A 26,972-nucleotide genomic window follows, 5' to 3' on the forward strand; every position below is an offset into this window, starting at 1 on the left:
AGAGAACATCAAGACCAATAACTAAAAATCATAGTCTAAAAACAGAAAAAATTTACAAATGGCTCTGGAGTGCAGTTTGTAACATATTATACACACATAGTCACTCCCTAATTATCATCTAGTTTGGTACTAAGGTCAATTCACTCCAAGTTGACAACAGTGAGTTGTGGATTCACTTTTACTTTGTGAAACTGAGAAAGGGCAAAGGAGTAAACATAGACATTAATGTTTTTTACAAAAAGAAGCATGTTGCTTCCCTTGGTTTACCAAGATGTTATTTATTCATCAGAGACCATTGGGATATGAATTAATTGTATCAGAAAGGCTACTAATCTGTTTTGATGAGCAATGGGAAGAATCCAGACTCAATGAAAGTTAGCATGTTATATATTTAACTGCTATTAATTTAAAATCATCACATCTCTGTGGTTAATGAAACTGCAGCCTCTGGGCAAAAACTAATCATGAGACCATAAAATTATCACCCCAAGCATCATCACATAATTTGTTTTCATAAAACTTGGAAAAGTCAACTTTGTGCTCCCACATCTTAAAGCCCCTGGGCATGCTTTCACCCAGGGACAAACACTAATGAATCCTTTTTCTTATTCTCAGGGGAAAAGTCATTTGTGCAAAGATAGAAAAAAAGAATGGAGAAAACTAAAAACTAGTAAAGTTCCACCCCGGGGTGACCTTAAAAGCATAAATGCTAAAAAAAAAAAAAAAAAAAAAAAAAAAAAATGTACTCAAGGTTCTAAAGATGTCAAATAAACAGTATTGTTGTTTAAGCAAATATTGTAACTTAACTATTTTCTCCTTTGAAGGAACAATATTCTTCAAAAGAAGCCCACTCCACCAAAGCCCGGCACACAGTATTCTCAGGATCTCAACTAGGGGCAGATCAAGGTTGCTTCTGATTCCTTGCAACTTTCTGTAATTCCAGGCTTGCAGCCCTAAATTCAGGACCCCACCCTTCCAGGAACAAATCATTATAGTAATAACCTGCCTTCATCGTCCGTGTATCAGCTAAGCATGTTTAACTACGAACGTCCAAAACACTTCATCCAGTCCCAAAACCCGTGTGGCTCCAGACTGCAGCCTCCTGGACCAGAAACCTCCAGCTTCTCTAGCCAGACCAAACAGTCTTCCATTGTCATCCATCCCCGCCAGAGCACAGAGCAAAGATTTTCTGCCTCTTCAACAGTGAGCTCTCACATCACCATGTCCTCCTCTGCTTTCCCTGCTTCTCCCCAGCAGCTTGCTGGGTCCAACCCAGGCCAAAGGGTTACAGCCACCTATAACCAGTCCCCTGCCAGCTTCCTCAGCTCCATATTACCATCACAGCCTGATTACAGTAGCAGTAAAATCCCTTCCACTGTGGACTCCAAGTAAGTGAATTTTTATATCTGCATGTACAGTGAGCTCACATCTGAGGAGTTTGGGGGGTGTGCTGCAGTATTCTTTACTATCCAAAAAGGCAATGTGACCTGATGGTCTCATTCCATGACTCTCCTAGAACACGTTGAACCAGGGTACTGGCAGTTAAGTGGTCATCTGACCCATTCTCCAGTAATCAGGCTGAGCTGAATCCAAGTTACCTAATACCGCATACAATTACTTACCCATTACTTCCCATCTTTGGAAAAAAAAGATTTCTAACATACCCAAGAACAATAAACTTTTCCTCTAGTCCTAAACTAAGCTCCTCATGCTGTGTATTTAATTCCCCTGGTTCTGGGCTCAGCTGAGATGAAGAACACCTGTCTGCTCTTCCTTAGACAGGATTTCCTCTCACATAAGCAGAGGCTATTAAGTTTCTTCTCAGTCTTAGTCTTTTCTTCCTATCCATTTTCCCCTCTAATCTTGAATATCCACTTAGCTAAAAAAAAAAAAATTTTAATTAACAAATTAAAGAAATCTGGAACTCAGACACTCAAGTGTATGAATTTCCCTTACTATGATCAGAAGAGGGAAGGCTTGAGTACGTGAAGGCTTATGACCTTAAGTTTCCTTTGGCAATTCAAACCATACCTCGTCCAACTTGGTTGGGCTGATCTAAATACAGGGAAGAATACCTGCAGCCTTATGCAAGCAGGTACTATTTCCACAGCCCTACGACTTTCCTAAGAGAACCTGATATGAAAAAGGACGCAGTGGCTGTGGTTGTGCTTTTTTTAAAACATGAACTACTTTGTGCTTATGCAAACTTAAGGCTATCAGTTTTCCTTTTCCTTGGCTGACTAGAACATCAGAGAATTAAATCAGAGGCATCTCAAAAATTGTCTGATGGGATACATCTTGTTGCAGGCTTACTGACACATTTACTCATATTCGCTAAGTTGTTACGGTCTTCTTTAGAGGCTAATTTTTCTAAAAATTCGTACTATTGGTGACAACTCTGGAAACCTAGTTGAACTGACTACAATAACTTGCAAAGAAACCTTTTAAATATTTTCAGAAATAAAAATCTGGAAAACCAAAAGCTTTTGCTAGAAACCCATAGACATTAGGTTGAACCATTTGAAATGGCTGATAGTCAACTGTTTTTGACCTACAAAAATGGCATTCTCGTAGGTTTGACCCAATATTTTAAAAGGACACCTTCGAGAATTAATCACTCGCTCTCTCTTCCCTCCCAAATTCCGTTATACCAATGTCATGCACTGTAGATCTTTCTTGGCTACATTTACTCAGATGAGCATTTTCCATCTAACTTTTTATTATTTCCAAATTTCTATCATGAGCATTTTAAAATCTAAAATAACTTTTCCTCACCACATTTTTCTTAGTAAAGTCTTATAGTCCTAGTCCAAATTCCTACCCAGAAAAGAAAGCTATCAAACAAATATTCACTGAGCCTCAACCATGTACCTAGCTCTGCACACAGACCTAAGAAAGGCAAAAATAGAGTAAGAAATAAAGCCTAGGAGTTTCCCAAACTAGAGATCAAAGATCCAGCTTTAGCTGTTCCATTTTCAGAAACCATAGATAACTCTTTTAATCTTCCCATAGTTACTTGATACCCGTTCCATGTCCAGCTGTACAGAGTGGAAAGTCTTGGCCCTTTGAACATTTGTGCCCAACTCCCTCATTGTTATAGTGGGCTCAAGTTTGCACTGTCTTCTAAAATAATCCCTTGAATTCTAACCTAGAGAAGTTTGAAAGCTTTATTTAACTTTTTCATCAATAGGAAGCCCTTAAGCAAACATTTTATTCAGTAGATTAAACCAGAGACTGAAAATTGAGGGGAACTCTTTAATTCTAATTATTCCTTCCAAAAAGCTGCTATGTGACATTCAGCAAGTACCTTACCTGCTCGGTGATTCAGTGCTCTCATCTGTAACAGTATTAAGGATTTAGGTAATTAATGATAGAAAAAAGACCTATAAAGTAGTGTGAAAGTATAATATTAGTTTACAAATAGGAGCAGGTATCAAGTCCTAACACTTATGTCACCTCAACTGGGAATAATGGGGGTATTCAGTGAATGAAGTGACTGAGGTACATATACATCAGCGATTCTCAGTCTTGGACGATCCTTCAGAATTTCACAGATATATTATGACAGCCTGAAAACAATTACTCAATTGCTAATTTTCTTTAACAAACATGTAACTTTTATAAAGATGATAAGCTAGCATTTAAAAACAACCAGTAGGCTATTATAATTTCATCTAGTTAGAGAAATATGAGTTCTATAAGACCAAAGGAATTTTGCCACTTTAGCCTAGGAATTCAATGTTTAAAAAAAAAAAAAAAAAAGTCCACCATTTTTAAAAACACTTTGACTATTTACTTACCTGAACAAATCAGACTACCTAGGCCGGGCGCAGTGGCTCACACCTATAATCCTGGCACTCTGGGAGGCCGAGGCAGGTGGATCATTTGAGCTCAGGAGTTTGAGACCAGCCTGAGCAAAAGTGAGACCCCGTCTCTACTAAAAAAATAGAAAGAAATTATATGGACAACTAAAAATATATATAGAAAAAATTAGCCGGGCATGGTGGCGCATGCCTGTAGTCCCAGCTACTTAGGAGGCTGAGGCAGGAGGATTGCTTGAGCCCAGGAGTTGGAGGTTGCTGTGAGCTAGACTGACGCCACGGCACTCTAGCCTGGGCAACAGAGCAAGACTATGTCTCAGAAAAAAAAAATAAAAATAAAAAAAACAAATCAGACTATCTACATTAAGGATTAACATAGACAACCATGAAGATCTAAAATGTGAGGGGAAATGTGTACCATCACCTTTCAATACAGAGTATCTTGAATACAATGAAAAACATTCATTCATTCAACTGATACTATCTCCTATACTCATGCTTTGTGTTAGTGGATATAAATGATACATTGACAAGTAATAAGACATCTTTTTTTCTTCAGGATGTTTACTAGTGATTACTAACCAAGTCCCCAAAGCCAGCAACAATTAAAACTCTGGCTCCACTTGGAGGAAACATAATTCCATTTAGCTCACAAGTCCTTTTAATGATCTTTGAGAATATTTGGACAGAATCATGTCAGAGAACAGGCTAAGGCTCTCTTACCTGGATAGCTGGAAAACATTTGTTATAATAATGGTAAAATACTCATTGAGGGCAGTGGCCAGTTTCCTCGCATTGAACAGATTCCTGTAGGCCAGCCCCTGTGGAGCCATAAATGAATAAACTAGGAAAAAAATGAACAAAGCACTGTGAAAAGTGTTGAACTATCTAACAGACCTAAAAATACAAGACTCCCTAAGCACCACCGCATCCTTTGTCAGAATCAACAGGGGAACTAGGAGAGGGGCAAGGACACCTTAGAAGAAAATTTACGATCAGAATTTAAAATAAATACTTTAACCAAACTCTTCAACTGCTATTCAAATTTGCTTTTTTTCCCCAAATTCTTTTTTTTTTTAGTTTGCATTTCTTTCTTCTTCTTCCTCTAATCATCCGTTTCTTTCTCTAAAAATCACTTCAGCAAGTTATTTGAAGTTATTTGTTATATAGTGTCATACTTGGATTTTCTAGAATATGAAATTAACAGAAATTGGGAATTACAGGAAAGCCAGAGATGGTGTAAACTGTAGACTCCATTCAAAGCGACAGAATATTGACTAAATACCAGTTGTGTGCTGGTAAATGTCTAATAATCGGCTCCGGAGGAAAAAGCCATGATTTGCGGTATTTACCAATTTCCCTGATGTAAATACTTCCACTACCACCAATTTTAAATTATGAAATGAAATCACAGATAGCTGGAACAGATGCTTTCTTGAGCCCAAGCACACCACTGCTTAATAACTTCCCATAAATCAAACTTAAGAAATTCAGTCATAAGATTGGAAGAGCACTCAAGCTGCCATTAACTAGACTTTCTCTCCCATTCTTTAGGGAAGATCTTCAAGGAAGGATGTCTTCCTTATGTCTAATCTAAATCCTTCCTCCTGCCACTTAATTTTCATTTGCCAAGAGAGAAAAAAAAAAGGTGGTAACCATTCTTATAAAATCCTTCTTGATTGTTATTAGGGCAATTGACATTTTTAATAATACTATTAATAGTAGTACTAAGGGGTAAACTCAACATACCTAAAGGTGACTTACAAAATACAGCCAATTCAATTTTAGAGACCACATTTGAAAGATCTTCTTTTTAAAAAATCTTTTCTTTTTCCTTTTTAAAGCTATCAACAATCCTCAGCTGGCCAATATATAAATGCTAAGCCATCCCAAACTGCAAATGCTAAGCCCACACCAAGAACTCCTGATCATGAAATACAAGGATCAAAAGAGGCTCTGATTCAAGATTTGGAGAGAAAGCTGAAATGCAAGGACACCCTTCTTCATAATGGAAATCAAGTGGGCAAGATGTCTATTTTGTACAAAGGCCAATTAAATTATAAAATCTAATTTCAATAAGAAAGTTCTTTCTGTCTCGCAGATCTATGTCCATATAATTAGCAAGGAACACAATTATCTTAAAAGTAGGAATATTTGGGTCCTACACCATATCTCTCTTCATGAAATCACCTCTTGATTTTCAGTAGTAAAAGAATGAAGCAAATGATAAATCAGTCTGAATGATTTAATGAAAATTTTGTTTTAAGCATCTCATAAAAGATGTCTGATGGCCAAATAACTAATGGGAAATACTGTTAACCCAACTTCTCTGTGTACTTTGGTGTGTAATATTGATGGACAAATAATTATAGCTGTAATTCTTATTATGTAGCTCTTACTGTGAACATTATATTACTCATTTATCTTTTTTTTCATTGTTCTTTTTTTAAGAGACAGGGTCTCATTCTGTCTCCCAGGCTGGAGTGCCGGAGCAAGATCACAGCTTACTGTAGCCTCGAATTCCTGGCCTCAAGCAATCCTCCTGTGTCAGCCTCCCAAAGTGCTGGGATTACAGGCATGCACCACCAGGCCCAGCCCACTCACTTATCTTTGAAATAGTACCCCATGCCTTTTGCGTATCAGTTGCACTGCTCTCAATCAGAAGTTAGTACAAATATTCAGTGTTCATCTAATAAAAGTTATTTCTGAATGTGAGAACATGCACTACTATATTCAAAAACAGGCTGGGCACTGTGGCTCATGCCTGTAAACCCAGGGTTTTGGGAGGCTGAGGGAAGAGGATCAGTTGAGCCCAGGAGTTTGAGATCAGCCTGGGCAACACAGTGAGACTTTGTCTCTTTAAAAAAGACTATAGGCATGTGCCTATAATCCCACTTACTTGGGAGGCTGAGGCAGGAGGATCGCTTGAGCCTAGAATTCAAGGTTACAGCGACCTATGATTGGGCCACTGTACTCCAGCCTGGGTGACAGAGTGAGACTCTGTCTCAAAGAAAGAAAAGCAAAAAACAAGGCAGACTGGAACATGCAGAACAAAGGGGAAGGGAAATAATTTCCCTTCACTTGGGAAAGCCTTATTTAAAGGTGATTATGTGTCAGGTGTTCTGCATTTTATTAAAAAAATAAATAAATAAATAAAAAATAAAAAGAAAAAAAATAAAGGTGATTATGCCCACCTGCCTTTTGTAGGAGCAAAAAGCAAGCCTAAGTGAATCTTTACTAGAGATGTGGGAAGTGGCACTAGAATGGAAGGAAAATGCTTTGAATGAAAGAAAAGTCACTTTTAAAAACATAAAATCTATCTACAGTTCAATAGATAGAACCATACTTCTTTGAAGTTCTGACTTAAGAGTGTTTTTAAGGTATCTTTGCACAAACATTTTTTCTTAAATCTCATTACTATCTTCTTATTAACTTCTTTAAAGAGGCTAACATATGAGGAGAAGATGGCTCGCAGATTGCTAGGACCACAGACTGCAGCTGCCGTGTTTCAAGCTCAAAATGACAGTGATGCACAAGATTCACCACAGGTAAATTATTAATAAAATAATCTTCATCGAACTGGAGAACTTTTATTCTGTGCAATTTTTAAATGTCTGCTTTTCTAAATGTTTACAAATAGCATTTGAAATAAAAGTCAATCACTTCCATTCTCCATTAGATACATAAAGAGGCCATGATGGGTGCATATATATGTATATATGTATCTATATTTAAGATTTTACCCCATTTTCTGGTAGTTCTAATATCCAGATACAAAAATGTCACAAAGTCAAAACACCAGAAGGCTAATGGTATCACTTTTTATCTGGACATTTAGCGGTCAGTTAGACCTAGGACTCTTTCTACAATGTCTAAATGGACAGAGAATTTATGAGTTATAAATCTTTAACAGAAGTTAAAACTCTAAAGTAATCATAACCTTTTTACATAAGCTGTTTATCATTTCAATGTTTTAAAATATACTCGTGGTTCTAAGGAAACATCCAATTCCTTCTGCCATGTTCAAAAATGCTTATTAAAAAAATTCTTATGAGTAATGATTCTAAGATTAACAAAAGCATCCTTTGCAAGGAAGGATTAACTTTACAGAGAGCATAAAGTGAATATTCCACAGGCTTGTGCCTAACCAATTTGATTTTAACAAGTAAACTTAACCCCAAAGAGAAATGTATGGCTGGAGAGGCAGACTGAAGTGTTAATGCTCTTCCTCCTGTGGTTACCTCTCATTCCTTCCCAAAAAGTCTACAAGAAACTGGGAGGCAAAGAGGTGAAATTAGGAACTCAAGAATTCTAGCTTCCAAGTATAGAAAACAGAAAATAAGATTTTTGTTTCTGTTCAATGAGACTAGACCTACTAAAAATGATGGAGCAGGGTCTAATGGAGCAAGAACCAGAAACTGAAAAGAGAACTTAAATTTTTTTGGCTGCTAAACAGTTCATGCATTCATTAGATCAACTAATTTGCAAGAAGCACCTACTGTGTTTTGGGCTCTGGAGCCTAGAACAGGTTACAGCAAGAATGAGACATAAACCCGTATCTATTAGTGGAAATTACTCAAAGCAATGTTATACTGATGATGGTTTGTTATAAATGCACAGTATATGATTCCAAAGGCAAAGATGTATTGTTTTTTTCTCATTTATTCCTTAAAACTTTTAAAATGAAGGTGATAGTGCTAGGCAAAAGATAGTGGCAGAAACACATTATTATGAAACCAGAAAAAGACAGATCTTACTCCTTTTATACACTTTAAACATTATACCCAAATAATATAAAATGTCATCAAACTATGGTATAACTGAAATATCACATCTCTGAATATAACTATATACATGTTCAAACCACCACTATAGAAAAAAGTCAAAAACTTAATTTGGATATTTTGAATTTAATTGTATTAGTTTTATTTTACAAAAAATTAGTTGATTCGATCACTGAATTGACCAGCTGTTTTAATATTTTTCTTAGAGAACCTTAAGGATAGCCAAAAATTGTTACAGAGTTGTAAGACTTTTGTTTTAAAATGACAAAAGACATTAGCTAAACAGATGCGTCCCAAAATAAATTATTTGTACTCAGATTTTTTGTGTCCCTAGTGCAGATTTATCTCAGGTATTTCAATAGAGACTATATTTTCTACATCTTTGTATCTCCCACTGACAAGCACAGTAAAATACGAATAATAGGCACTTATTTATTTATTTAGAGACAGGGTCTCACTATGTTGCCCAGGCTGGTCTTGAACTCCCAGGTGAACGCAATCCTCCCACCTCAGCCTCCTGAGTAGCTGGGATTACAGGCACATGTAACCATACCTAGCACTATTTAATCAATTAATTAATTATAATTGTCATCAATTCCTGATTCTATTTGCAAACAGTAATAATTTTCTGGTACTCAGACATAAACCCTAAAAGATGTTTGCTTAAATTAACAATATCTTTATTAAATAGGAAGCAATTAATGCTATTTTTCCAAGCTTTTTCATAGCTCTACACATATCTTCCATGGTGTTCATCTGGATTTTGAGCCAGGAGCTAAAAAGAGAAGTATTTTCCAGTCTAATATGTGTTTACTGCTGTTGATGCCACTTTTGAGCAGTAGGCATAATACCTTCGATCTACTGCCAAGACAAGTGACTGCATATCTATTCCTGTTTTACTAAAGGACAATCTGTACTATGTGCTCCCATTTCAAATCCACCAGGAGGACATATCACCCTTTGTCATAAAATAGTCATCTGAAAAGTGAACCACCATCAATTCCAAGTCTAGCTAATTTTCATAAATAATACTTGTTGCATAGTCTGTTAATTCTAGGGATTTCAGTAGGTTAATGCACAATATTTTAAATGTTCAAAAGCTAAATATATAGAGCTTACTATGACTATACAAATACAGCCAAAATAGAAATGTTCCTTTCAACAACTACTTAATTCTGCTTCATTTCAAGCTAGCAACTGCATGTTAGCATTCTAACTTTGTTTTAATTTCAAGCAGCACAACTCAGAACATGCACGACTGCAAGTTCCTGCATCACAAGTAAGGTAAGATTTTTTTTTTAATTTTTAAAGAATTATTTTTTGTACCTAAAATATTTTCATCTTAAAAATGTAATATTTATAAAGCCGTCAAGCCTACTATAGTAAGCATTACCTTTTTAAAAACACAATCTGTATTTTCTAATGTCTGAGATGAAGATTAAAATTTTTATGTTAATTATCAGAACTATCACAGAGGTAGTTTTTTTTTTTAATATTTTGGTCAAATAAGCCAAGACCGTGTTTCCATGTTAAACAACTTTCTCATGACAATGGAAACCCAATTCTAATTATACAGTCCTTACAGATGATAAGAATAAGCTATGGTGTACTCTACATTTTAATAGATCAATTTCTTTATCAATTTATAGTACTATAAAGAGACAAAGATGTACTATTTGTACCAGATGTTTCTAAATTGCTACCATTTCTAATAATCCTCAAATATGCCACAGCTAAATACATCTCTATTGTTATTACACTATCAGATCAAATAGTAGACTCTGGGGTTTCAAATTTGATGGTTAAACTGTATTTGTGTAAAGGAAAAGCAATGACAATATTTATGCATAGTTATTATAAAAATATTTTTGTAGAAGTAGATCATCCTCAAGGGGAGATGTGAATGATCAGGACGCAATCCAGGAGAAATTTTACCCACCACGTTTCATTCAAGTGCCGGAGAACATGTCAATTGAAGAAGGAAGATTCTGCAGAATGGACTTCAAAGTAAGATTTTCAAAGTATTGGGGGAAATTAACAATGGGACACCAAGTTTTGAAAAATGTCCTCTTCCAGCTAGGCACAGTGGCTCACACCTGTAATCCTAGAACTTTGGGAGGCTGAGGCGGGAGGATCACTTGAGCCTAGGAGTTCGAGGCTGCATTGAGCTATGATCACACCACTGCATCCAGCCTAGGTGACAGAGCAAGACCCTGTCTAAGAAAAGAAAAGAAAAGAAAAGAAAAGAAAAGAAAAGAAAAGAAAAGCCCTCTTTCCATTTCATAGTTTGCCACACAGATTGAAAAGCTTGTTACAGTGGATAAGAACACAAATTCTGGAATCAAGGTGACCTAGATTTGAATCCTGGCTCTGCCACATTCCAGCTATATAAATTTAGACAAGGCAGTCAACCTCTCTGTGTTTTTGTCTCTTCCTCTGTAAAATGGGAATAACAAATATACCTACCTCATAAAGCTATGAAAATTAACTGAGTAGGTATACCTAATAAATACTCTACGTAAGTGAAGCTATCAGAAAAATAGGACTTCTAAAGTATAATGCCTCTCTAATTCTCCTCCATCAAGAAATTCAAGACACCCTGCTTTCTCTTGGCCTAGCTACTTAAGCTAGAATAGCTCTTTAGAAGAGACTACATTTTTATTGTCTTCATTTTGGAGAACTTTTTCTTGTAAAATTTTTCCCAGATTCTTTATGAATTAAAGTTAGTGTTATGGCTTAACACTGGATTTAATTGTTAAGTCTTATATAAAAACATTTAACAAACTGCCATTTATTTACCAGAGAACACTGTTTTAGAAAAATTACTCCTTAGATCAGCAAGTCTCACATATATGTGCCTCTAGCCCGAAAAACCATATGACTTCCATGTTCCTGTGGAAACTAATATGACTTCCATATTCCCATGGAAACTAATATAACATAAATGAATGTTCTAAATATAGTAATTAAGAGATCATAAAGGACTGAGATTACATGTAAAAGAGCTAATGTGGTTTGAGATGGTCTGAAAATATTATTAATACACTAATGTCAAGAATCTTAATTTTCCATTTGTTTAAAAAATTATAAATATCCTTTTAAGCTCTTGCTTTGCATTTCCTTCATAAACCCACTCAGATACTGGAATTGTTGAAATTCATAAATGGACAGAAGGGTTCCAGCAATGCTAGACTTTAAAATTCTAACATCTCCTTCTGTTTTTGTTTCTAGGTGAGCGGACTGCCAGCTCCTGATGTGTCATGGTATCTAAATGGAAGACCAGTTCAACCAGACGATTTGCACAAAATGATAGTGTCTGAGAAGGGTTTTCATTCACTCATCTTTGAAGTGGTCAGAACCTCAGACGCAGGGGCTTATGCATGTGTTGCCAGGAATAGAGCAGGAGAAGCCACCTTTACTGTGCAGCTGGATGTCCTCGGTAAGCCTCCAAAGAGATCTTTGAGAGTTCCTTAAAATCTAGCAGTATTGAATAAGCATTTTTAATGAAAGTATTAAAAAGATAAGCCCAGACAACTTCATATTGAAGACTAATGTCGACACAACCTAGTGGAATGCCCATTTTTATTTACAAGCCATAGAACAACAAGAAAAAGATGTTTTTAAGGGAAGGTCAATGAAACTAGAATGACAAATCTACCACGAAAGCTTTTCTGGAAAGGAAATAAATCACACAATTTTTGACAGACCAAGTAAGGTAGTATAAGCATTTCTAGATGTAACTATAGGGTCTCAAAGTGAAAATTTTAATCTAATCATTTCTCTGGGCTACAGTCTAAAACAACCAATCTGCCTCATGTTTTTATCCAGAATTGTCACAGTCTATCATAATTTTAAATGCACAGTTTAAAACTGAATCGTAGGCCAGGCGCAGTGGCTCACACCTGTAATACCAACACTCTGGGAGGCCGAGGTGGGAAGATTGCTTCAAGCCAGTGGTTGAGACTCCATCTCTACAAAAAATAGAAAAAATTAGCCAGGCGTGGTGGCACAGGCCTGTAGTCCCAGTTATTTGAGGAGGCTGAGTTGAAGCAAGAGAATCACTTGAGCCCAGGAGTTTGAGGTTGCAGTGAGCTATGATGATGCCACTGCACTCTAGCCCAGTGACAGAGTGAGACTCTGTCTTAAAAAAAAAAAAAAAAACAAAACCCAAAAAACAAAAAAACCTGAAGAATAAATATCAACTTTCATCTTTACATTATGTCCTTTTTACTAGGAAACTAGTCTCTGATGATAACAATAACATGCCTACTTGCTTTAGAAAACAGGTATGACAAAACTCATATCTCAAATCTGTCTTAAGGCAGTTTTTATAAAACTAGGGTCTGGTTTTAAAATTTTACGGTTTAAATCCTTTAAATATACAGGTTGAGTATCCCTAATCTGAAAATCTGAAATCTGAGATGCCCCCAAATTAACATGACACTCAAAAAAAAGGTTCACTGGAGCATTTTGGATTTTCAGATTAAGGATGCTCAACCAGTATACGGCAAATGTTCCAAAATCCAAAAAAATTTGAAATCTGAAATACTTCTGGTCCCAAGCATTGTGGATAAGGCATACCCAACCTATACCACAACTGTAACAGTTTAAGCCATGGTATACTGCATGAGAGATATTTTGCTATAATTCACTGTTACTATATAAAAGCTTGATCAGGTTAAAGGATAAACTATTTTTTTGAATTCGTATTCTACCCAGATCAATAAAAAAATCTTTAAGATTATTCTATGATATACTTAAGGGCTTCAATCTAAGGGAAAAACCAGTGAGCCACAAAATTCAGATGATTAAATTTGGGGCAAATCCTATTTGTACCAGTGGCTTCAGAAATACTATAATATTAGAGCCGAAAGAGATCTTGGCTGGCATCTGTATAACCATTTCTCCTTCAGAAAAGCCAAGGTTGTATTGTATGATCATTTCCCCTTTCCCTCGGGTAGTTGAAGAAAAGTAAAGTCATAGTAATTACCGATATTTGTATATTACTTTAACAGTTTACAAATTATCTCTTCAATTGCTCCTCCCAATTATTTTGTGGGGTAGGCACCACAGTCACTACCATCTGATTTTTTTTTTTTTTTTTTTTGCAATAGACAAAACTGAAGCTCAGAGACACTAAACACAATTTTCCCAATTTGACTGGCTCCTGGAGCCAAAAGAGAAGCTGAACCCAAGAGGTCTGGACACTGTTTCCACCACTCATGCTGCCTCCCTATAGATGAGATGATAAATGAGAATATGACAAATGATTTGAGTGAAACATGATTATAAATATAACAAATCATTACACTACAGTTTTAGAAGTCTGAATGGTATAATAAAATAGTATCATATATTATTTTTACTAAAACTAAAAGTTTCCAATTCTGTTGTTGCTTTTCAACACTTTAATATCAACATATAAATTTCATAATTCTTTGGCTTGATTTAATGTCTTTTTTATAATATTTTGCATGCTTCAATTTTTTTATTAATATATAGCAAAAGAACATAAAAGAGCACCAATGTTTATCTACAAACCACAGAGCAAAAAAGTTTTTGAGGGAGAGTCAGTGAAACTAGAATGCCAAATTTCAGCTATACCTCCACCAAAGCTTTTCTGGAAAAGAAATAATGAAATGGTACAATTCAACACAGACCGAATAAGGTAGGAGATATATTTCTAAACTTACTATCATTTATTTGGGTGAATCCAGTTATATTTTAACATACCTCATAAATGGCATGCAATTATGATCTGAATTTGTCTAATTTTTAAAAGACATATAATAAAACTTCATTAAGCCAGATTCCACTAATCAGAAATTTAAGGCATAAAGGCAGCTAGGATTTACCTTTTAATCAACAATAAAGAAAGATGGAGGCCGGGCGCGGTGGCTCACGCCTGTAATCCTAGCACTCTGGGAGGCCGAGGCGGGTGGATTGCTCAAGGTCAGGAGTTCGAGACCAGCCTGAGCGAGACCCCGTCTCTACTAAAAATAGAAAGACATTATATGGACAACTAAAAATCTATATAGAAAAAATTAGCCGGGCATAGTGGCGCATGCCTGTAGTCCCAGCTACTCGGGAGGCTGAGGCAGTAGGATCGCTTAAGCCGAGGAGTCTGAGGTTGCTGTGAGCTAAGCTGACGCCACGGCACTCACTCTAGCCTGGGCAACAAAGTGAGACTCTGTCTCAACAAAAAAAAAAAAAAAAAAAAAAAAAAAAAAAAGAAAGATGGCTCAAGGAAATAAATGACATGCACAAGGGGGGACATCTAATTCAAGAAAACCAATAGCTATTTGGCCATGAATAGATACACTGCCAGAATTTTCAAATGCTTCTTTTTTTCTTATTAATCTGACATGACTCTGTATGTCAAAGATATCACTTAAATAAACTTTTACAGAAAAATTAATTCTTATACGTTCATTTTTTGAATGTTTTTTTTCAGCTTATATCATGATAACACTGGAAGAGTTACTTTACTGATAAAAGACGTAAACAAGAAAGATGCTGGGTGGTATACTGTGTCTGCAGTTAATGAAGCTGGAGTGACCACATGTAACACAAGACTGGATGTTACAGGTATGTCTCACCATCACCCCAAGTGTTATAAAGGAGTTAACCAGAAAGATTTAATAAGAAATGCAAATCTCAGTAAAGTACAAAATCTGAGGGATTGTCCCCATACATAATCAGTTTTGATTTTTTTCTTTTCCTATCTAATAAATACCTAGCACAACCAATTTGTTCAGAACAGGTTTTCTGAATTAGCTTTTATTTGCTCTATTTCAGCCCGTCCAAACCAAACTCTTCCAGCTCCTAAGCAGTTACGTGTTCGACCAACCTTCAGCAAATATTTAGCACTTAACGGGAGAGGTTTGGATGTGAAACAAGCTTTTAACCCAGAAGGAGAATTTCAGCGTCTGGCAGCTCAATCTGGACTTTATGAAAGTGAAGAACTTTAATAACTTCACCAACGTTGGAAAACACACAACTACACTATTAAGAATATATTCAATTACATTTTTGAAATAAATCCATAGCTGTATTGACAGATTATGACTTTAATTAGGTAATATAGTTAATATATATTTATAATATTATTTATCCTTTGACTCTTGCACATTCTATCTACTCCTCCCATTTGCCTACAGAAAATCTGGGTATATGGATTAGTAATTGTAGAAAACTATCTTAAAATATGGGATTTTAACATTTAAGTCATACATATTTAACAATTACAGGTTATGAATTAATATCAACTTTTCAAACAAATTTAATGCTTGTAATAAGGTTAACTGGTACTGCTTTCTGAATACTGTTTTAACCGTTTTCTCTTGTAGGAATACTAACATGGTAACATGGTATTGATTATGTGAGTGTTCCATAGCTTTATGTCAAAATAGAATAAAATTCAAATATTTAAAACAGACTGTTTCCTTTTACAGAAGTCTAGATCTTTAAAATAAAACTTCTGGGTTTTTCTTTTCTTTTTTTTTTTTTTTTTTTAAGAGACCAGGTGTTGCTCTTGCTCTTGCTCAGGCTGGTCTCAAACTCCCGCCTCAGCCTCCCAGAGTGCTAGGATTATAGGCATGAGCCACACCCGGCCAAAACTTCTGGTTTTTATATATTAAACAACACTTAGCAAAAGCTATGAATAACAAGTTTGAAAAGGACAACAATATTATATTCTAGAACAATGTGGAGCTCACTTACAGTTCAGCCAGTTCCTCCTGAAACTGAGCTAGACTTTCCATGGTTTGCACTTCAAAAGCAACCATTAGTAACTTAAATCATGACTGAATCTCTCCTGAATTCACGATTTTATTTTAACCAAATAGGTCTCTAATTCTTCAGGACCTCTGAGTCTACTGTGCTCAAAGGAATAAGAATTGTTTCTGGAGGTCATCTGCTCAATTCTTATATTTAATGTAATTTGAGCACGGGTGTCATGGCAGAAGGATCCCTTGAGCCCAGGAGTTTGAACAGCCTGGGCAATACAGCAAGATCTCCATCTCTAATAATAATAATAATAATATAAATTTGAATACCCATATTTGAGTGTTTTTCCTACAACAATTTCAAGTTCAGATAACCTGTTACATTAGAAAGATGCTTACATTTTATGAGCATCTGAGAGTCCCAGCACAGGAAAGCCCAAATCCTTCCATTGAACTATTCTCTAGCTAGGACAGTAGCCCTTTTTTTCTCTCAGGCCTCTAGTTCACTGGCTGTCAGCCTTTTGCCTCTCCCGTTCCTTTTATCAATGGTAGTTTTTGACCCTAGCAACTGTGTAACCTAGTTTTGCTTTTTATCTACACATAAAACAGCATTTATCAACATCACTCTACATCTCTTTCCGGGTAATAACAAAAGTGGCTTTATCTCTTACTTTCAAAACAGCTTAATGGTTTTCTTTGCAAGCTGCCCTGGGGTGTTTGGACTGAATTCCATTCCATTGTCCTTTTTATCTGCGAGAATCTCCCCTGTCTTCTTCCATCCTGTGGGGCTTTTGACTGCCTTAATTTACAATTTATTTATTTTATTTTTATTTATTTATTTATTTATTTTTGCCTTTTCTATAGCTGGTTTACAAATCTTCTCATCTTTGCAAAGCTTCTGGGCCAGATGTGGGTCTGAGCTCCCAAAGACTACTGTTCGGGCCTACCCTTTTACATAATCACTGCAGATTTTTTAAAAGTCTATTTTAATTAACATCAGGTGGAAAGGAGAGTGGAAGCCACTTCTAGCCACAACTCTCAGTTAATCTGCAAGTAGCAGCGGCAGCGTGAGGTCACCGCATTCGGGTTTGGGCATCCGACAGATTTTGCCCCAATTTGGGGTAGATTATTTCATCTCTCAGTGCCTGGGTTTCTTCGGGCCTAAAATGAGGACAAAAATACCTACCTTTCACGGAGGTGGATGTGGAAACTAAACAAGGCGATAAATGTTAAAGGTATTCAAGAAAGAGAAACCGGTTCTAATTAACTACTACGATTTTGTAAGCCCACAGCCGGGTCTGTCCCAGAAGCTGGCCCTCTGCAGGAGACAGCCGTCGCAATCCCCAGCCCGCCTCGGGCGAAAGGCGTACAGGGCCCCTGCGGCGCAGGCGCGCTCGCGACTGGCCGAGCGCCTTGCGCCCCTGGCGGCGCCGGGAGGCTCGCGCAGGCGTGGGACTGGGCAGCGCGCCGCGAGACTATTGCGCAAGCGCCACACGGCAGGGGCGGACGAACCGGCGGAGTGGTCCCTGCGCCATGTCTGAGGCGTCCAGGTGGCACCGAGGTGGTGAGGGGAGCTCGTGAGGAGTGGGTGGGATAGGGACGATTTGGCAATTTCAGATACCCCGGAAGGAACGCTGCAGCCCCACATCTCCGTTCGTGTGAACGATGTGACCGCCGACACTTTTGGCCCTCACAAGCTCCCCTTGAGAAACGGAGAGGGACAGATTCGCAGACGGGAAAACTGGGTCCGGAAGGGACGGCACTGCCCCCTGCCCGAGGCTCCATCTGGGCGTTGTCATCTGCTGTCCAGTGACCATCCCTAGGCCGGTCTCTAAAGTCTTTTGTAGATCTGGGGAGTTGTCATGTTGACAGAACTCCAGTCCGAGCGCTTTTCCCCCCTCCGGCAGAAGCCAACCTTCCCAAGAAGCCGTTTTGAGCCTGGAAAACGATTAGGGACAGTTGGGGTGGGGGGTGGGGGGTGTTCCTTTTGTATTTTGCTTTTTCATTTAACACAGGACTCGTGAGGAAATATCACAATAGGTTTATGTTATAAAACCTATTAGTACATAGTTGTAAATGACTGCCCACTTACCCTGATGGGAAAATGTAGTAGTTATCCCTGCCGCCTAAAAGTGAGAATTAAAAAACAACCGGGAACCATTGGAGCTTCCCTTTGCACAGTGTAACAAAAAGTGGCTGTTTTTCTATCGTTGTTACTTATATAAATTTTAAATTACACAGTAAGATAAAAATTTTGTCTTATATCTCACAGGGGCTTCGAAACATACGCTGCATTACAGAAAGGAAGTAGAAATTAGAACCACACTTCAGGAGTTATTACTCTACTTTATTTTTTTAATAAACCTATGTATATGTAAGTACATAGATGTAGACAAAGATGCTGATTGTTTGAACTAAGGTTAAAATGTGGAGATGAAAAATAAAACATACAGACATTAAAACCATAAGCTGTCAGACTACTAAAACTAAAACTATAATGACATATCTTAGATATAATTATCTTAAGTTCATTTAGATTGACACTATTTCCGATTCTTAAGGGGCAAAAGTTTAGGTCACAGACGTGATGAGAGGCTCCCATAGTCAACACTGATTAAATATATTGTAAGTATTCCTTTCTTTTGGCAGTTCTATCTTGAACATAATTAATCCCTTGGGTTGACAATTGCAATTTGATTTCTTTTAGAGCCATATAGATACATTAACTCAGTTTCATAAATCAAAGTGCAAATGAGGCCAAAGATAGAAGTTTGTTTGCCATTACTTTTGTTCTTTTCACTGACCTATTGCACAGTTAATAGTAAAATATGTTTGTGCTGAGTCAATGCAAATCTTTAAGGAGGACTAGGAAAAAATCTCAATCCCCTATCTGTAGGGCAATACATTAACTTAATATGTGAAGGGCAGCATTAAAGAGCATTTTGTCTTTATAGTGCCCAACATACAGTAGATGTAAACTCACTGGCAGGATTTATCTCATGTTGGTATGTACTACACACTGGCAACTGTATACCAATTAATCAATTAATTGGTATAGGGGCATTTGAGCCAGATCTTGATTAAAAAGACAACTGTAGCCAACTTTATAAATTGAGGTATCTTAGAATAGTTTATAAAAGCTTAGTTATAAAAATACATGCTTATTATGGAACATTTGGAAAATGGAAAAGTGTAAGTAAAAAGATCATTCATAATCCCAATATTCAGGGATTTTTTAAAAAACATTTTTCCTATAATAAGGAAGAATTAAAAACAACTTGGGGATTTGTTGAACATCAGCAGAGGGATTTGTTTAACATTAGTATATACAGTGAAATAATATGCAACTATTAAAGGATGAAATAGCCTCATATGTGCCATGGAATGGTGTTGAAGATACATGGTTTTTAAAAATTAAAGGGCTTCTGAATAAAAAGATGTAGTCTATATTCATCTTTATAACCCACTCCCCCTAAAGAAAGAGAATGAGAAAGAATACTAGTTAATATTTTTTAAGACTTTTATCATGTGCCAAAGCACAGTCTTAAATGTTCTATGTGCATCATCTCACTTCTTACAACAAAACTTCTAGGAGTAGGAAACACTATCCTATGATGGAACTGAAACCATTATCTGTCAGAATTCAAAGTCCATATAACCTTAACCACTCACCATACTATATTGCCTACTCTCAATGTGGAGAAAAAGCCAACTTGCAGAGTAGTGTCTATAATTGTGACCTCATTTTTGTAAAGATAAAATTATGTTCTTTATAACTGTGTATGCATAAAGAAAACTCTGAAGAATATATACCAAACTAACTCTAGTGGTAAAATTACAGGAAACTTCTTCCTGCTTTGTATATTTTAGATTTTTTAAGTTATTACTTTTATAATTAGACAAAATAATAAAGTTGAATTTTCAAAACAAAATTAGGAACCAATTGTAACATTTTAATCCTGATAAACTGAGTTTTTAAACAATTTTTTTAAACAAAAAAATTCTTCTCCATAGTGACTTTTGGGATGGTAAACCCACACATGTATTACTTAAACAAGGTTATGTCATCTCTGTTTTTGGACACTTCTGTGCCTGGTGAAGAAAGGACCAACTTTAAGTCTATTCGCAGCATAACTGATTTTTGGAAGGTAAGGTATCATGTGACTGTGGATGAAGTAGCTTTAGGAATGCCATAAACTCTTGGCACACATTGTAGGCACCCAAGGAATAATTATTGAAGGAATGAGTAAAAGTGAATATCACTTCTTTAAACTATTAGAATCAATCAACCAACCAGTAAGTGTGTATTGAAACCTGTGTTCTCAGTGTGATACTGTTCTTATAACTTTAAAGAAATTGATTTTTTTTAACATTCTCATTTCATTTGGAAAATAGGAGACTTGCTTCTTAGGTGAGGGTTAGGACCTAAAGTTTGTCTATTATTGTGTATAGTGAAAATTACACTTGAAAGTTAGCTATCTTAGGCCAGGTGTTGTGGCTCACGCCTGTAATCCTAGCACTCTGGGAAGCCAAAGCTGAAGGATCGCTTGAGCTCAGGAGTTTGAGATCAGCCTGAGCAAGAGCGAGCCCGTGTCTCTGCTAAAAATAGAAAAATTAGCTGGGCATGGTGGTGTGCACCTGTAGTCCCGGCTACTTGGGAGGCTGAGGCAGGAGGATTGCTTGAGCCCAGGAGTTTGAAGTTGCAGTGAACTACGATGACACCACTGCACTCTACCCAGGGCGACAGAGCGAGACTCTGTCTCAAAAAAGTGAAATTGTTTATTTGCTTATTTTAATAAATTTTAAAAAAGAAAGAAAATTAATTGCCCAGAAAGTGTAGTATATGTGGTTTTGGCATACAACCCTCTACTGTATGTATGTGTTACAGTATGTAATAAAGAGTACATACACAGAATATAATATTACAGTGTCACAAACACTGGAGTATATAAGGATGAGACAGGGAAGGCTTTCCAGAGATGATAACAATTCAGTTGCGTTTTAAAGGATGGATCAGGGAAGGGAATTTTAGGAAGAAGGAACAATGTGTACTGTAAGTATTAATAATTCTACATGTGGAGCTGTGTTTGGCATTGTGGACATATGGAAGATAAGATAGAAAAGGCCAAATTATGAATTGGACAGAGGTCACACTGGGAGTGCCATGCTAGGAATTTGAAACATATCAAGGAGACAGGGTCATTTCCTGAGAGTGAGAGGGCAAGTGCAAGATGAGGGCTAAATGATCATACCTCATTGGTTTAGCCCAGGTGAAATATGAAAAATGATAGAAGTAGAGCACATTCTGCCTCTTTTTTTATTGTGCTGTCTGAGGCATGTACACGGCCAATGGCAAAGAAAACAAAGGGAGCAAAGCAAAAATGAACCCTGGCCTTGGGAATCTCAGAATGAGTCGATGGGGGCAGAGCTAGGAGTAGCAATCACCATGGCCAGAGTTGGGGAGGGGGTTGAGGAAAGGGGTACACACAACTTTGGGGTGAAGTCATGACATGGGACTATGTCCAGCTCTGATACTCATGTATTGGAGGACAATCTTCAATATACTCACATAAGGCAGGTGCCAAGCATGGTAGCTGACGCCTACAATCCCAGCACTTTGGGAGGTTGAGGCGGAAGGATTGCTTGAGCCCAGGAGTTCAAGACCAGCCTGGGCAATGTAGCAAGACTTCATCTCTATAAAAAATATTTTAAAAATAAAAAATAAAACAAGGGGAGAAGGGTTATAGGATTACATGAGTTAATGCTTGTAAAGTGCTTAGAGCAGTGCCTAGTACATAATAAGTGCTTAATAAGTTTTAACCATCAGCAGCAGCATTATCATTAATATTTACAGTGGCTTGGTCAATAATTTTTCATGCTCAAAATCTTTTATGCGTAATGTTATGAATGTAGATTCTGTTGACATGAAAATATTTTTCCCATGACATCTGTCTTTCTATATGAAGTTTATGGAAGGACCCTTTTTGGAAGGTCTGTACTGGGACTCATGGTACAATAACCAGAAGCTATATAATTTAAAAAATAGCAGTCGCATCTACTATGAGAACATACTTCTAGGAGTCCCCAGAGTCCGTCAACTAAAAGTCCGTAACAACACATGCAAGGTCTACTCATCCTTTCAGTCCTTGATGAATGAGTGTTACGGCAAATATACTTCTGCAAATGAAGACCTGTCTGATTTTGGCCTGAAACATGATACTGAGTAAGTAGTATAAAACTATACAGGAACTTTCTCTAGCAATTTACCATTGTGTCTTTTACAAATTGTAAAAATGCTGTGTATTTTCCAAGTAACCCAAGTGGGGGGCTGGAAGGTAAGTAAACTATTTCAACAGTAATATCAAAAGAAGATTCAGAGATAGCAGTGTTTAGAAAAGGAAGAGTACACCTGTTTTTGTTTATTTGTTTACCTCAGGATGCAAAATGTTTTCTTTTTTCTGACTGTGGTATATGAAGTGTTTAGTCATATTGGACACAGGGCAAAGCATCAGTTTTTGCTTCTACAATAATCAGTTAATCAGCTTTTCTGGCTTTGGCCAGAGACTCCCAGAAACATATCCCCCAAGCTTTTTGGAATCCTTAGGGACTGTTTTAGGTGTGTTCTGCCACTTTCCTCCTCTCCCACTCTGGCTTACTTCAGTGATCTCTTCTGTTATTGCCAATACCAAAAAGTGGCAGCTCTTCTCTATAGGGACTGCAAGTAATGACGTTTGCCAAAGACACTGTGGCCACTGTTCTCTGAAGTGGCTGAGTCTAATGCTGGTGTAGACACCTGTCTACATTTTATATTGAAAATACGAAAACCCAAAGCCACTGGCACAACCTCCCCTTGACACAGACGCTGCTGGTATCAGTGCTGTTTTCACTCTGTGCTTTTAGAGTCATATGAAAATCAAAGGGAGAGAGAATAAACCTTTCATGTAATTTAATATTTATCCAAGTGATACAAATATTTACAAAGGTCTATTCCTTCCTACTCATAATTCCAACTCTCCAGAAACAGCTACTTTTAGCTCTTTTAGTTGTTTCTTCTGGTATGTACTTCCTTTTTCTAAATAACATCCTCATACTTCTATTACTTGATTTTACAGTTTTATACAGCTGTTGTCTAGCATGGAGGGTGATCTGTCATGTAGCTCTCTAATGCTACCCCTCTACATCCACTCTGCCTGTTCCTCTTGCCCTCTCAATATAGTTATGTCGTAACTATAGTTACTCAATGTTTATATATTATAAATATGAACTAGGATTATATTTCCTTTCTTGAGCAACCTGCCCTGAACCCCCAGAATTAGTAATTGCTTTGTGCTTTTTGTTGACTTATTTCTACTTCATATGAGTTTTGGGTGTTCTTGAAGGTTTGTATAATTCTTAGGTATCTAGTAAATTCGTAAGTATGATGACACATTCTCTTAAATATTGCAGTATTATTCACTCTCTTTCAATCCAAAATTATAAGATAAAGCAATTATTATATTTTTAAACTGTAATCTCCAGAATAATCTTTTAAGTATTCTAATATTCCAGATCTCAGGACAATTACAAATACTTTAAATATTAAAATTAACAATATGGATTAGGTTTGTTTTACCATCTCTGTACATAACTGGAATTGTAAGTTATTATCTGTCATTCCTCAACAACCAAAATAAGAATCAATTTGTGCTTGTCTGTCTAAAATGTAAACTTTACTAATTAAAAATATCTTTAAAAATTGGAAACTAGGAAAGAGTCTTCCTGTTTCTGTTTAATAGTCATGCACAGAAAACACTCAAAAATATTACTATGGAAGTTTTATTAAAATATAAGTACTTTTTTCTAGTGGTATCACGCCCCACACACACACACACTGAAAACATATTGTTGTTTTTAAAATAAATAAGGCCAGCCTGGTGGTTCACACCAATAATCCTAGCACTTTGGGAGGCTGAGGCCGGAGGATCACCTGAAGCCAGGAGCTTGAGACCAGCCTGAACAGCATAGCAAGACCCCATCTCTCCAAAAATAGGAAAATTATCCAGGGGTAGTGACAACAGCCTGTAGTTCCAGCTACTCTGGAGGCTAAGGCAGGAGGATCGCTTGAGCCCAGGAGTTTGAGGTTGCAGTAAGCTCTGATGACACCACTGTACTCCAGCCTGGGTGACAGAGCAGGACCCTGTCTCCAAAAAAACCCAAAACAGTTTAGCAGTGCTGTGTATTTTGGGGAAATTGAATAGAGAGACTGAAATGAGGAATCAAGGCCTTCTTTTTTTGATATCTCATGATTAAGTTAAAAAATAGAAACAACATTTTACTTTGATTTATGTAGTTTCGTTAAAATAAGATAGCTATGTAACAATACAGATAGTGTAGCACAGTTTTTATGTATTGGGCATTTATAAACAATATACAATATTTACAAGACTATGAAGCACCTTTTTTCCCATACTGAGGTAGATCTTCTTGTTCTGCTTAACAACTAAACATCTCGTAAGACAACAGAAACAACATGTTAAAAGAAAAAAAAATCATTCATCATTTTCTAGTTCTATAATCCCAGAGACAACAGATGGATTTTTGAAAAATTTTCTCCCGGCACCCAGTCCAGTGTTGCCCACAAGAAGCCCTAAAAAATAAAAATCTATTAAATCTTAATCCTATTAACTTAATTCTTAACTCATTGTCTTGTTCCAAAATTGCTGTAATACTTATGAATTTACTATTACTTTTTTTAAACTACCATTTTTGAACCAGAGGTTACTTTAAATTCTTAGACTGCTTCTCAGTTGGGCTTTCTCATTTTACGCTTGCTCTTGTTATGTCTAACAGATGGAAGTACTCTACTTCTAATACCAACTCCCCTTGGCACTGGGGATTTGTTGGTGTTTACCGAAGAGGGGGATATATTTTCACTTTATCAAAATCAAAATCTGAAACCAAAAACAAGTTCATTGACCTTCGACTCAACAGCTGGATCACAAGAGGGACCAGAGTTATTTTTATTGATTTTTCCTTATACAATGCTAATGTTAACCTGTTTTGTATCATCAGGTGAGTGACTTCTTTGTTAGTATAGCTGACCCTTGAACAACATGGGTTTTAACTGCATGAGTCCACTTATACATGGATTTTTTTCAATAAATTGAAAAATTTATTGACAATTTGAAAAAATTCACAAACCATGTAGCCTAGAAATATCAAAAAATGAGAAAAAGGTATGTCATAAATGAAGAAAATATGTTTAGATGCTAGTCTTTTATCATTCACTACTGTGAAATATATACAAATCTATTATAGAAAGTTAAAGTTTACCAAAACTTACACAAACACAGAGACCGTACGTACATGGTGCCATTCGCAGTCAAGAGAAATGTAAACAAGCATACAGATGCAGTATTAAATCATATTGCATAAAATTAACCACAGTACATACTGTACTATTGTACTAATTTCATAGGTACGTCCTGTTGATACTGCGGTAAGCTCAAATGTTGTGACTAATCCACTTAAAATGCCGTGTGACACTAATCATTTCCAGGTAAACAGTTCATCTGTCCAGTGAATTGCATATTCCAGTAAAAAGTGATCGATCTCCCATGCATTTTTCTCGTGCATTTTTCATCGTGTTTAATGCAGTATCATAAACCTTGAATAACACCATGGGGCCCATACAAAGTGCTACCAGTGATACTGGAAGTGCTCCCAAGCAGCAGAAAAAAATCAAGACATTACAAGAAAAAGTTGCATTGCTTGATATATATTACAGATTGAGGTCTGCAGCTGCAGTTGTCCACCATTTCAATGTAAATGAATCCAGCAAGCATAAGGACCATTGTAAAAAAAAAGAAAAAGAAAAGGAAAGGAAATTCGCGAAGCCATCACTGCATCTATGCCAGCAGTCACGAAAACCTTGCACTTTCTGCAAAATACCTTTTTATCTCGTGTTGAAAATGCAGTTTTTATGTGGGTGCAGAAATCTGTAAGAAAGTCATATTTATAGACTCTAACAGGATTCGAGAAAAAGCAAAGTCATTATATGACAATTTAAAGCAAAAGGAAGTTGAAGGATCTAAAGTCAAGAGAATTTAATGCCAGCAAATTTTGGTTTAATAATTTAAGAAAAAGGTTTGGCTTTAAACGTGTCAAGATAACAGGAGAAGCAGCTTCTACCAACCAACAGGCAGCACACAAGTTCCCAGATGTCATTAATGCTTTTTTATGATTATTGCAAATTATTTCTTCCTTTGCTTGTTGGAATCTCTGAGGGGAAAGAAGCCTTTGTGGGCTTCCAACTTGATTACTAAATTTTTTTGTTGTAAACTCATAATCTTAGAAGCTGTTTCCTTTTCTTTTTTGAAAACTATCTGTGACAATTGGTCAGCTAGGAAGACTAGGTGATTGGTGGGCAGGGAAGACCAAACTATGTCATTTCTTTTTACTGAGGTTACTAATTCATCATCTAAGCCTTGCATAAATCCAGAATTTAGCAACGTGTCACCCCTACCATTTTCAAAGTTTCCAGGAGGTATCCCTGAATGCTGTTTGAATGTTTTCTCAAATCTAATATGAAAATCAGAGATTGTTTCATTTGGGCATACTTTTGCCCAATCCATAACTTTAAGAAATATCTGTGGGAAAGT

At 36.6% G+C, this 26,972-nt stretch overlaps 2 protein-coding genes across 3 annotated transcripts in view; both read left to right on the forward strand.

Annotated features, from left to right (window-relative positions):
* The first annotated feature begins 1,032 nt into the window (after positions 1 to 1,032).
* Positions 1,033 to 15,576, forward strand: MYOT (myotilin). Its single transcript, XM_069484078.1, has 9 exons — positions 1,033 to 1,388; positions 5,666 to 5,840; positions 7,265 to 7,369; positions 9,843 to 9,889; positions 10,480 to 10,612; positions 11,837 to 12,044; positions 14,108 to 14,273; positions 15,060 to 15,193; positions 15,404 to 15,576. Exons 1-9 carry the CDS (start codon positions 1,033 to 1,035, stop codon positions 15,574 to 15,576), a joined length of 1,497 nt encoding a protein of 498 aa, XP_069340179.1.
* Positions 15,577 to 17,833: 2,257 nt separating this feature from the next.
* The window catches only part of PKD2L2 (polycystin 2 like 2, transient receptor potential cation channel), a 38,138-nt gene continuing 28,999 nt past the window's right edge, over positions 17,834 to 26,972 (forward strand). The window contains exons 1-5 of one of the 2 annotated variants that reach the window (XM_069483681.1): positions 17,834 to 17,896; positions 18,605 to 18,706; positions 20,347 to 20,480; positions 22,299 to 22,555; positions 25,162 to 25,383. In XM_069483681.1, coding sequence (XP_069339782.1) covers positions 17,866 to 17,896; positions 18,605 to 18,706; positions 20,347 to 20,480; positions 22,299 to 22,555; positions 25,162 to 25,383 — 746 coding nt within the window. In that variant the 5' untranslated portion in view covers positions 17,834 to 17,865. The remainder of the gene's footprint in view (positions 17,897 to 18,604; positions 18,707 to 20,346; positions 20,481 to 22,298; positions 22,556 to 25,161; positions 25,384 to 26,972) is intronic. The other variant, XM_069483680.1, reaches the window with a different exon arrangement.

This window comes from Eulemur rufifrons, chromosome 10, assembly GCF_041146395.1.
Source record: "Eulemur rufifrons isolate Redbay chromosome 10, OSU_ERuf_1, whole genome shotgun sequence".
NCBI lineage: Eukaryota > Metazoa > Chordata > Mammalia > Primates > Lemuridae > Eulemur > Eulemur rufifrons.

Coding starts and splice junctions, on each gene's coding strand:
- MYOT (XM_069484078.1), top strand. CDS start 1,033: ATGTTTAACTACGAACGTCCAAAACACTTCATCCAGTCCCAAAACCCG. Junction 1,389..5,665: donor CCTTCCACTGTGGACTCCAA/GTAAGTGAATTT, acceptor TCCTTTTTAAAG/CTATCAACAATCCTCAGCTG. Junction 7,370..9,842: donor ATGCACAAGATTCACCACAG/GTAAATTATTAA, acceptor AATTTCAAGCAG/CACAACTCAGAACATGCACG.